This window comes from Lagopus muta, chromosome 5, assembly GCF_023343835.1.
Source record: "Lagopus muta isolate bLagMut1 chromosome 5, bLagMut1 primary, whole genome shotgun sequence".
NCBI lineage: Eukaryota > Metazoa > Chordata > Aves > Galliformes > Phasianidae > Lagopus > Lagopus muta.
This window is the reverse complement of record NC_064437.1, coordinates 36,025,352-36,037,912: the sequence shown is the minus strand read 5'-3', so window position 1 is coordinate 36,037,912 and position 12,561 is coordinate 36,025,352. Positions and strand designations below refer to the sequence as shown.

The window sequence follows — 12,561 nt, the reverse complement described above, 5'->3', positions numbered from 1 at the left end:
AGATGGGAAACTGATGGAAAGGTTTCACTGCATGCGTTGGTGGGAATCCTCACAGTGCTTTACAGAACAATTAGAGGGTAGCATATGCAGCTGTAGAGATGTTCTGAGCCTAAGCAAGATGTGAAGGGTATGGACCCCTGTGCCTTGCAAAATAGTGGCATTGTCTGTAGTGCTCAAGAGGGCAGTTAGCAAATACTGAAGTTTTCCTCTGTTTCAGTTAGATCAGGTTACAGCAGAGTGGAGTGACTGAAATCATAACCTGAGGAGAAAGAAGCAATAGTGATTTGAGCAGCTCTAAGTCATCAGTAATGCCATGCCAGAGTTATTCTTTGGCTCTCAGATGGGCATGGTACACCTGTACCAAGTGTCATGCTGCTGTGGTTGCCCCTATTCATGTGGTCTGTAAGGTCTGGCTGCTCGCACCTGGGGGGCACTGGCATGTGTAGGCAGCATGAACAGGTTGGACAGCATCTTTATCCAAGGGTGGAGCAGTCTTGCTAGCGGGAGTTTACAACTTTAAACAGTAGCTCAAAGTGTAGGCTTTTAGCTTCTTTTACATATTACTCTGAGAACATCAAACAGCCAGCCAAGACAAAGTCAGATTTCAAGGAATGGTCACAGCAAAGGCTAGCAAATAAATTGGCTTGGTTATACCTGTAACCGTGAAGTGTAAGTGTTTCTATTTGACTACCAAGTTTTTCAGTGGAAATAACGTTTTTGAGTCTGTTTCTATTTGAACAGCAGGAAAGATAAATGTGAATTCAGATCTCAGCGAGCAGGAAGGAAGATCCCTAAGTATGTGCCACCACCTCTCCCAACTAATAAGAAGTGGTTTGGGACGCCGATTGAAGAGATGAGGAGAATGCCCATGTGTGGGGCTCGTCTTCCACATCTGAGACCCTCAGGCAATCATACAGTAACTGTCAGGGTATGGTACTTCAGTGTATTACCTGAAATCACATTTCTTACTGGGCTGTTCAAAGTGTGGAATGCTGTATCAGTCTCACAGTATTAGCAGGCAGTGGGAATCTTTCTTTGCTATTCTTTTCCAGCAGGCTGGGGCAACTGATTTTCCTAATCAGTTATTATCAGTTATATTCCTTAGTTATTTTCCTAATAACTGAGATAGTAACATCCAAAATATATGTGATTATAGTTTTACTGCTCTGGCCTGATAGAAACAAATACATATATAATTATTTTTTTTTTTCATGAGTGTGTGTAGTTTCTTGTCTGAGCTGAAAACTGAGAGTTTGTTTGCAAATTGTACTAAAATGATTTGGTGTTACATTTTGATTGTCGTGTGATTCTGTTTTGGGTTCAAGGCGTACAAAAGGTTCAAGATCTGGAGAGAAGAGGGAAAAAAATCATATGCAAGTGTACCAATGAATTTTAGACTAAATCTGATTTATTCCTTTAGTCTTTTGGAGTAATGTGCAGTCGAATTGTTGTATAAATAAAACACAAAAGGTTGTGGATGAATCCTAAACAAAAGAAAAGCACATTAAATTTAAGTGCAAGTTATGAGAAAAATTATTGCTATCACAGAGCTGTGTAGCAGACCAGGTCCTTAGGAACATTGTATTACCCAGTTTTTTTATATTTCTGATATTCTGTGGAATAAGCTTGAGATATTACTGTATCTGTAATGATTTATTATCCACTTCAGTGTTAAAGACTAAGGATGTTGTTTTTGTACATGGATATGATTACATTTGGAACTGTTTTGACAGTATTTTTTGAAACTGTGTAGGTACTTCTTAAATTCATAAATAAGGAATACTTCAGCTGATGGTTGGACATAAAACCAAGTTTGTATGTAACTTTTAATGTGCATCAAGCAGTCAGATGATTGCATTCCTTTCACTGAATCTCAGACTTAAGAGGACCTTAAAGATCCTCTAGTTCTGAGATCCTGCAATCTGAATGGAGCTGTGAAGTTCTTCTTTGTAAACTTCTCCTTGAGCATTCACCTTATGCTTTGAGCTGTAGCTTATCTTACTATGGGTTTAATGGTGAGATTGTTGTTTTTTTTTCCTAACTGAATGCCCATCACTTTGCTTGTAGCTTTCTGCATTCTAAAGGAATTGGGTTGTAGAGTTTTTTCTTAACTCAGTCTGTGCTCATTCTTTATTTCTTTCTATAAAGGAAGTAGAGCCTGAGCTTCTTTCCTCTTCTTCCTGTGTTGTAGGTAGACCTCCTGAGGGAAGGAGAGGTGCCTAAACCATTTCCAACTCACTACAAAGATTTGTGGGACAACAAACACGTTAAAATGCCCTGCTCAGAACAAAATCTGTATCCTGTAGAGGATGAGGTAAGATAAAATGCTTACAGCTGTGCAATAAAACTTGTTTATGTGTGTAGATTTGTTTTCAGTTTGCTGTGCTTTCACATGTGCTCTGTTGACAAGCTGTGTATGAAGTTGGAGGACCTTGTAGATGAACATATGTGGTCTGAAAAACGCTATATTATTTGTTGTGATGCTTAAGAAGAGGAAGATATATATTTTTTTTCTTCTAGTAATTATTTTTCCAAACCCTTTGTGGGCTGGTGTGTGTACATATATGTGTGTATATATATATATATATATATATTTTTTTATATAAAACAATTTGGGATGCTGACAAATGTGAATGAAACTTACAAAAGTAAAGATACATATCTTTTTTAGAGAACTTCAGAAATCAAGTAACACTTATAAAATGTTGTGGCAAGGAAGACAATTATTACTAACTATATCTTTCTGATTTGTGTAACTTCATCTGACTTTATTTTTGGGCTTTTGTTTCAAAGAATGGAGATAGAACTGCTGGAAGTAGATGGGAGCTAATCCAAACTGCCTTACTCAACAAATTTACATGCTCGCATGATTTGAAGGTAAGCTTCTCAGTTTGGAATTGGCTCTATATACAGAAAGCTGTAAAAGTACTTTCAGGCTCTTCGTGCACTGTTGTAAATGATTCTGGTTTAGTCCTATATTTTATCTTTTTCATAATGAAATAAACAGTCTGCTATTTAAAGGATCCTTCATGAATTCTACATGTTCAAAACTGGAGATTGGGAAACTTGTTTTTTTTTTTAATTTTCCCCTGCTGGTCACTTCTCGTTGTGCCTTTCATTTTTTAAATAACAGCTCCACTGAATGCTGTTATAAATATAATAGCTGCTAAGCAGCATTATCAAAGTCCTGTGTTTAGTACTCTATAAAGTACATAGTGTTGGCTTTGTTGGTGTTTAAAATCAAGCGACACTGTTTTTGGAACTTCAGTGTGTAATCTGTTTTCTTCCCAGTTTGGATTCTCCTAATAAAATTGAAGGTTAAAATAGTGCTTTTGGTGTTATTTGGAGTCTGTTTTCCCATCTGGTTCACTCTATTTGGGGTAATTCTGCAGGCAGACTAGGCAGGATATTTGATGCTTGAAAAACAGCTGCTTGGAGTGGTAGTTGGCAGTACACACATTAAATAAATAACATAGCCATTAATTAACTTCAATTGGAAATCACTCAGTCACAGAGAAATTACATTTCTTTATTGTGGAATCTACAAAGACCTTCACAGAAATACTGAGAAGCCCACTTTTGTAAGTGGCCAGGAAGTCATGCAAACTGCATTGTGATGAAGCTGCTCTGAGTTTCAGTTAGATTCTCAGTTGGCTTGTCATTTTTTACATTCCTACTGGTGTAAATCTTCATGCTGACATCTGTTGTCAACATCAGGTACTTATACTTGACTTGAAGTTTGCTAGTTTGCTGAAGGTACATATCATCTTTAATCAGGATTAAAAGAGTAATGTTACTGTGTTAGAGGAGAGAACTGTACCTGAGAATTTCCATGGTTTGCTTGATGTGTTTGCCTGTTACTTGACTGCTTAGAACAGTTGAGGTGCAATATATGCAACATGCTGGTGCACAGTGATGGGCTGGGAAAAAAAGTTCAGGCACTTAAATGTTACCATCAAATTTCTCAGGTGTTGTTAAAACAAATTCTGTATAAATCTGTACAGAGCTCTTGGTCCAGTGATAGCTGCCAGTTTGTGATGTATGTAGCATGCAGGCTTTTTCTATAACCAAAATGAAAGTGCAATGCCCAGACAGGGGAATTTGAAACAATATCTCTTGACAATGTTCCTCTAAAATGGCAAGAAAGCAAGTTGCTGAAAAAATGCTTGCTTTTTGGAGACTAATTTACCTGCTGATGAATTTTACTGTTCTTCTGGCTTTTCAGTCAGGAATTAATCAATGAATTGTCATTTGTAGCAGCTTAGAATTAGAAACAATTCTGGGACAATGTAGCAGACGATTTCTGCTAAGAATAGTGTGGGAGGCAAGAAAGGTGTGTGCAAAAGCTGTGGGTGTATTTGAAATGAGTAATTGCTGTCCCTCTGCTTCCTGTGTTAATATTGTTTGATTTGGCATTCTTCTCATAGTTTTTAAGGCTGATTCTTAAGAAGGGCGTAGTTGATTTTGTTCTGGTTATGGTTCTTCAGGCTACTAAACTGGTAAAAATTCTGCTAGGTCCTTTTTCTCTACAAAGAAGGCAAGAGCTGGGCAGGGAGGGATGTTTATATCATGGGTTGTAAGCAGACAAAAGCATGCTTTGTTTTGAGGTGGTTGGTTTTTGGTTTTGGTTGTGTTTTTTTGTTTTGTTTTGTTGTTTTTGTTTTTTTTTTTTGGCTAGAAGGGTAAGCCTGTATTTGATGCTGGACAGCTTGTTGGACGCTGGACCTGAAATGTGAGATTCGGTATTGTTTAGAATTGCACCATATTAATAGAATCATGAAATGGCCTGGGTTGAAAAGGACCACAATGACCATCCAGTTCCAACCCCCTGCTATGTGCAGGGTCGCCAGCCACCAGACCAGGCTGCCCAGAGCCACATCCAGCCTGGCCTTGAATGCCTCCAGGGATGGGGCATCCACAACCTCCTTGGGCAACCTGTTCCAGTGCCTCACCACCCTCTGGGTGAAAATCCTCCTAATATCCAACCTAAACCTCCCCTGTCTCAGTTTAAAACCATTCCCCCTTGTCCTATCACTATCCTCCTTCATAGCCACATGGAATTCACAGGGCTCTGTGGCAGGTTGTATCTGCTGGATGAAACTGTTTCTTCAAAAAGGAGATCTGATAAAATGTTTTTCCTCTTGTTAACGCAATGTTTCTAGGCTTTATTTTGTTGTGCTCTTTCCGCAGGAGGCTATTCTGAGATACAATGTTGCGTATGCCAAGAAGTGGGACTTCACAGCTCTCACTGATTTCTGTGACAAGGTAAACCTCGTTGATAAGATAGAAATAAGAAATATGAAGGAAAGCAAACTGCAAACAACTATGTTGTCTACGTTCTTTAATACTTTTGACTTATTTTTCCCTTTGCAAAAGTAGAAGCATTGCTGTTGTTTATGTGGATAGTTACTTGGCTGATAACGTCAGTTAAAATGATAATTAGACTTTGTAAGCGAGATGAATTTTGAATCAGAAGAAGCTAATTTGTGTACTTCAGTAACAGCTAAGGTTATGGAAGGCAAGGTGAGAAATGCCTTTTTTTGTTGTTGTTGAGGGAAACCAGATTTATTAGTAGACTGTGTTAACATTTCCAGTGTGATGGTTTCTTGTAAAAAGTCTTTTTTTCTTTACTTAAACATCTTTAATGCTGTATTATGTGGTGATTGTATAGACTGTTATGTGGTGATTGTATAGACTGCTATGCTGGTCTGGCAGTAAGTTTCTGCTATATGCTGAGATAAATTGATAGTGTGAAGCCTTTGAATGGTTGCAGTGGTTTGTGTGATTTCATATTACTTTTCTGGAAAAGGATGGAATAAAAAAATGAATAGTAGGTGCAAATGCAACTTGAGGTATTTTTATTGTCTGATTTGGCTGAATTTCTGATCATTGGTCAGTTAAAACAGTACGGGATGAGATGCAATAGAAAATGCTCTACTTTTCTTCCAGCTCTTAAGTTATGTTCACATGTGCTCCATTTTTGGAGGGAAGGGTTCTGAAGCTGCGTTTAGGTTCAGCAGAAACGAAATTTGTTAGTTACGTGTTTGGTTAAAACAGATGTCTGCTCTGTTCATCTGATAATTGCTTTTTTGCTGCCTCTTGCTGATAAGGGCTAGTGTTTTAAAGAACATGTTTTGTTTCTTACACAGCATAATGTTGCTGACAGAAAGAAATGCAGGTTGTGCTGCATGTACTTGCTATGAGAGCTGTGTGTACTGGCCCACCTTTCTTGTTATTCAAATAGTCATTGTCAAGATTGTGGACTTGTGGCCTCTTTGCTCCTCTTGTACTACCTGAAATTGACCTGGCCTGTTCAACTGGCCTTCAGCTGTTCATTCTGGTTGTAAAGCATTAACAAATGATCTATTTAAAAATCTTCTCAGGGATGTTTGCACCATATTGCTACAAAAGGATATGAGCTTGTCATGATGCTTTCATAGCATGTGTCTGAGAATTTGGAAACATGGATGATTGGATAGAGATCATCAGTCAGGGAAAGTAAGTAGTGTCAACACCCACCTGAGAAGAGGGGACCAGCCGGGAAATCAGCTGTTGCTGGAAAGGCAACTTTTGGCACTTGGAAACCGTGATGTAGTTCTAAGGTTCTGTATAAGAGGGAGCAGAACTGTTTGAAGATGGATTTTGGAGGAAGCTGAAGAGTATGTAGCTCTATATTGAAGGATAGTGAAGCATTATAGCTGTATAGCAGGTCCTTGTAAACTGTAGGAGGAAAATCATACTCTGGCTTTGTTTACTGAGTATGCTGAGTTTAGTGGAGGGAAAGCATCTTATACAAAAAGATGCTTAAAATCTTCTCGGTTACTAAGATATGTGTGAACTCTTCAGGCTTTGTAAATCAGTAAGCCTGCTTATCTGAGCAGCTTCTGAGTGAGGTGCTGAGGTTCTCTGTGGAAATGCCCTGAATATACTAGCTGTAGTGGAGTGTGCCTTTGGAAATTCTTGTATCTGGGAGCTAATAATTAAGGGATTTTCACTGGCTACTTGTTTTCTTGTTAATCCCATGATTTTGAGGGAACAGGGAAAGCATTTCAGGTGATAATTGCTTACTGGAAGTTGAGTGTTTTGCTTGAAAAATGCTGGTTGAGTAACCAGGCAAAGTAGGAGCAGCTCAATGGGGAGTCAGAGAAATAGTGACAGATATTAAAAAAGGAAAAAAATGGAGAGATTAAAGCAACCGAACTATTTGTGAGCCCCAGATAACTATTTGTATTCTTGGACCCTCTACTTAACCAATAATTCTGTCATTTGATTTAGAGGGGAACTGGGTCTGCAAAGCAAAGACTGTCTGCATTAATGAGTCATTTGGACCATTGTGAGTAGCTATAACTTACTGAATGCAGACCTATTAAACTGAAGCATCATTTGTTACTACATTTTCTAATTTTGAACATAGATTACTTCATCTGTTAATCTGGTAAATGTTCGTATTAGTGGGTTTATCTTATACCATGTTTCATATTTTATTTTCCTTCTGTTATAGAGTCAAAATAGTTTTCTTCCCAAATTCTGCTTGTAAGATTCAAATTATTCTTTTTTTCTAATAACAGTGATAATAATTCCTGTTATTTACTAGCAACAAAATCGTAGACGTGAATTTTCTTAATTAATCATTAAGTGAGAATATCTTAAAGTTGGAAATAATTGAAATTGCCTCTACTGACGCAATAGCAAAGAGCTGCTTTTGCTCAGAGCATTGAATTACTGTAATACCTATACAAAATGTTTTCTTTTTTGGGGGAAGAAGGCATTTGATCCTTTCTGTTTGCTTAGCTGGGAGATGCTTCTGATGCCAGTCTCATGACTTAATAAAACGGGGGACAAGAGCTTAGATTGAGAACGGTGCTTGAATCCACTGGAATTTCATAGTTGTTTTTAAATACTCAAAATTGCATGATTTGATAAATACTCAAAAATACTCAAAATTTTAGATCACTTTTGTGACAGCCTTTTAAGATTTTGAAAGTTTGTTTTCCTTCTCCATTGGGTTGAAAAATTGTCTGTTTGTCTGATGATGGAGAGACTTTCTATGTCTCGGTGTTGTTTTTGGCAAAGGAAGAAAACGTGTTGCTGATGTGTAGGATGCAGTGAAACCATGAGACCTGCATTCCAAACCATTTTGCTCCTTTCTAGGCAGGAGTTCTGTCGAAGAACACCTGTAGCTCTTTATTATCTTTGAATGCTCTGTTGTGTGCAGGAATCTATTTTGGAAGATAATTTCCTAAGAGCTGTTCCATTGTTGTGAAAAGTTTTGTTCGTCTTCCCAAGCACAAACCCTGACAAAGGCAGATGGGCGGTTTTGCAAAGCATTGTCAGAAGAGGGAGCCCTCACACCATTTTGAAAACAGTATTTTGGATGCTCGTTCATGTTTGAAAGTAACATTCCTGCTTGTACAGTGAAGTAAGTCTGGGAGCTTGGCTGCTGCTTTTTGCTTTTTAAAAAGTTCATCGTACTCACCAGTAACATACCTGAAGTTCTTGGTGGTTTATTTTCTTCAGGCATCTGACAGCTTTGTTGTTTTCTACATTATTTCCATGCTGTTGTATTGATTTGCTTTTGCATTTGTCTGTCAGTATTGGCAAACAGGCTTAAAATTTATTCAAGTTATTACTTACTGGATGAAAGTTATTAGTGCTAACATTTTTAATCTTACTTGCATGATGTTTATAACTTGAAAGTCATTCTTCCATCTGTTTTCCTAGAAATAAGCTAGAAGGCAGATAGGAAAATGTAAACAGCAAGTGGAAAAGGAATTGTGAAGAAACTGCAGTAGATCTCGCTATCTGGAGACCCACAGCAACCTGCTCCAGATGAGCATTGTTTATAGAAATGGTCCTCGCTCATGTTAGGTTGGCAACCTTTTGATCAACAGTGCTAGGTACTGTAGTAGGCTTTCTTGTTTGCTTGTTTCGGTTTGTTGGCTTGTTCTTCCTTGTGGATGGGCCCTTCTCCTTCCAGGAACACCCACACTCTTTTGCTTTTTCCTGAGCACATAAAAGAACAAGTTGTCATTCAGGGCTTATTAGACTGAGGCATTAATCTCCAGCAGTAGCAACTTCATTTTAGGCGTAGAGAAGCAGTCTGTCATCCTTCAGTGTTTGGGCAAATAAATTACTTGTAATATAATGACCTCACACTATTCAGTGCTGAAGAGGATTAAATCCAGAACTTGTATGTGAGATTAAAAGACAAACTGTAGCCTCTGATGATTGCTCACATGTAGAAACTGCAAATATTTTGACTCTAAGCTTGAATTCTTATGGAGCATAGAGTGAAGATGATAGTTCAGGTAAATTTGTGTGGCATAATCAGTGATGGTCTTGGAGCTTCTGTGAATGATCTGAAAAATGCATCATGGTACATATTCCAGGTGTTCACTTTGTGTCTATAATGGGTTTGTTTGGAATCCTTCTCTGGTAGAAAGCTTGTATGTGAGAGATGGAGAGAAACTACAGTGAGAAGAGGCAGGAGTGAATTAAAGGTATGTAACAGCTTCCAAATAAGGAACATCTAAATAGTTTAGGACTGTCTCATTTCTTTATTTTAGCTGGGAGAGAGATGACGAGTGAATATGACAGTGGTATCCTAAAAGAATAGCAGAGAGAGTGAAGAGGAAATGAGTGCTTGTTCTTCTAGTACAACAGTGAAGGGGCACTGTATGAGTGTTCTAAGCAGGTATGGTTTTCAAAAACTGACAAAAGGAATGAATTAATTAGATAATGTCGTGGAACTCCTTGTTAAGTAATGCTGAGGATGCTAAGTGTCCACATCAGGTTTTGAAAGGATTTGTACAAATCCCTAGTAGGGAGATCCTGTTGGCTTCTATGTAGTTACTGTGATGATCTCTGCAGATGTTTGGAATGCTGATTACTCCAAGCAAAGGCAGTGTTCTGAGGGAGTGCTGCTGATGAGTTGCGTTGCTTGCTGTTGAATTTTTTCCAGTGTCTTTTCTTAATCCCAGTTGGATAAGGTTTGTGCCTACAGTGATCATTTGTCCATTTTTGCATTCTTAGAACTTTGAGTTGAAGATGGGGGACAGAAATGACCTTGTCGTACAGGTTGTATTCTGATGTAGCACCAATAGAAGTTGCTGAAATGTAAGAGAAACTGTATGCTTCTTTTTTTTTGGGCAAAGGAGTGAAGGGAAAACACTTCAAATAAACATGAGTTGACAGTGCTTATGCCTTTGAAAATCTGTTATTTTCAGGCACACTGCAGAACTTTAGCCCCTTCGTGCCTGGTTGATGCAAATAGGAAGGCATGGACAGGTTTTGCTATTAGTATCTCTGTGAAGAGAGGTACTCTCTCATGATCCATTCTATAATACTCAGTTTCCAGTGGCTGCATTTGGCTTTTGATGTATGGAAAAGCATGTGCATGCTTGCAGTGACTGTGAATGTTTGCTTGTCTTGCTGTCTTCTGAGAAAGCTGTCTGAAGCCAGTCAATCTGTGTGTTGATTCTTGTCATCTTATTTGCCTTTGACTCCTGTGTAATCCAGCATTTTGTGTAAGGAACGCTTTGTTCTCCAAACTGTATTACAGACAGTTGTTTTCTTTTACAAAAGAAGCTGCTTCATTTGTATATTAGGATTTATTCTATGAAATTGAATGAAACACGTTAACACTCTTTTAAAAAAAGGGAGTTTCTTCTATTTGATTGCTGAGAGAAATCTTTGGCATGAAGGGAAAGGAACAATGTAATATGCTAGTTTGTCTTGTGTGCAGTCTTTGATAAGCATTTATCTGTTATAGAAACTTAAAACATAAGTATGTGCAGTACAAATATGAAAAAAATATCTTTTATACATGCAGCCTTTCCTATTCTCTGTAAATATCATACGTCCATATGATATATTATCTAAATTTTGGCATTTATGGATACGTGCACGTAGTTTAAGATACTGCTTTTTTCCTTAGTGGATGTTCTGTGTGGTTTCCAGAATACAGGAGGGTGGTCTTAGAGGTGCAGCATATGATGAGTTTTATTTCTGTTAGTCAATGCCATGTGCTTAGGAATAATTCAGACAAATAGAAGAAAATCACAGCAGTTTTCACTGGAAGACCTTGTGAGCTTGTGGTGCTGAATTGGCATTAAAAGGTGAAACATGGGCAATACCTACAGAATGTGCCTGCTGTGTTTGTTATGAAAGTTCAGTTTCTCCCTGGAATGTGTGTTGCTACACAGTATAGTAGTGCATTGGCATGAACACTTCCAGAAAATGGGTCAGATGCAAGTTGTTGAGTTGAGGGAGCGTGCTAAGTGTTTGACAGCCCAGTGTTTGCACTTGTGACTCTACCACAGCTGTCAGCTTCCTCTCCAGCAATTGGTTGTGTTTTCAGACCTCTGAGCTGATAGGAGTGAAATTAAGAAATGCTTCCTTTCCAAAACTGCAATTGCAAAGCATTACAGTCGCAGAGTAGCACAGGCTGTGGTCTTAGCCTTAATAACCTTTATTAAATAACCTTAAACTTAATTTCTTCATCTTCTTAAGATTGTTACTCGGACGATTTTAGAAACTATCCTTCCATTTTCTACCACTGTTTCCGTATCCTCATCTAAATAAGAGACTCTAAGTGCAACATACGTGAGGATGATGTGACTGTAGAATAATCTAGTTGCATTGTGGTTGAGCTCTGCATTTTCATTCATTTCTTGAAACAGATTACACTGTTTTTAGGAACAGTTTTAGCAACTGTTAAGTATGTGCATGTCTCGGGAAATTTTTGGTTCACATAATGCTTTACGTCATGTGTCTCCTAGCAGGTCTTAGAAATTTTCCTGTATGTTTTGTTGTTTGAATGACTTGCTGGAAAATAATAAACAAACAATTGCTGTAATCAGTGGTATTGGCACGAGAGAATTTTGAAGTACCACGTTGTTCTGGTGAGTGGTTTTTTGATAAATCATTTTTATAATTGTTTGGACAGTACTAACAGAAGTGAGCATTGTACAGAGATGTCAACGCGGCAGAGGTAGGCTTTTAAGCAAGAAATCAAATGTCCCAAGGCTGAAAATAGCCTATCTGTTGTTCTTTGCCAGATTTCATTTTAGTCCAGATGTTTTCAAACAATTTTCATTACATCAGATTGTCTTTTCCAAATCTAAACTGAAAGGTCTTTTGAATGTGCCATGGAGGGTTTCCTTTTCATAGCATCAGAAATATTTGTCCCCATTGTACACAATGTAAGCTTTTCTGGGGGGAAATAAGCATCTTGTATGCTTTGAAAGACGTTAGTAGCTCAGCATTGTCAAGGTGAAATAGCCATGTGTGCTGAGTGACAGGCTTATTATTGTGAGCTAAATAAATATTGTTACTTTTTCTTCTTCCCAGTGAACCAGTTGAGTGTCTTAAGTGTTATTTTGTAAACACCATCACAGTGACTATTGTGTCATCTCAGAATTATCAGGGGAGGGATTGCTGTGTATACCAGGTGTAGAGTTGTACTTATATTGTGTCTGAAGTACTTGTGGATATGTGAAGATACATTCTTAAGATGTCTTCTATCCCAAATGAGTATAAGAAACTTATTTTGGTTGCTGT

General features: G+C 38.0%; 1 protein-coding gene across 3 annotated transcripts in view; it reads left to right on the top strand.

Moving 5' to 3' along the window:
- PARG (poly(ADP-ribose) glycohydrolase) overlaps positions 1-12,561 on the top strand; it is a 67,813-nt gene that overhangs the window by 10,132 nt on the left and 45,120 nt on the right. For 2 of the 3 annotated variants that reach the window (XM_048947116.1, XM_048947114.1), the window contains 4 exons: positions 742-928; positions 2,192-2,314; positions 2,794-2,877; positions 5,191-5,265. In XM_048947116.1, coding sequence (XP_048803073.1) covers positions 742-928; positions 2,192-2,314; positions 2,794-2,877; positions 5,191-5,265 — 469 coding nt within the window. The remainder of the gene's footprint in view (positions 1-741; positions 929-2,191; positions 2,315-2,793; positions 2,878-5,190; positions 5,266-12,561) is intronic. The other variant, XM_048947115.1, reaches the window with a different exon arrangement.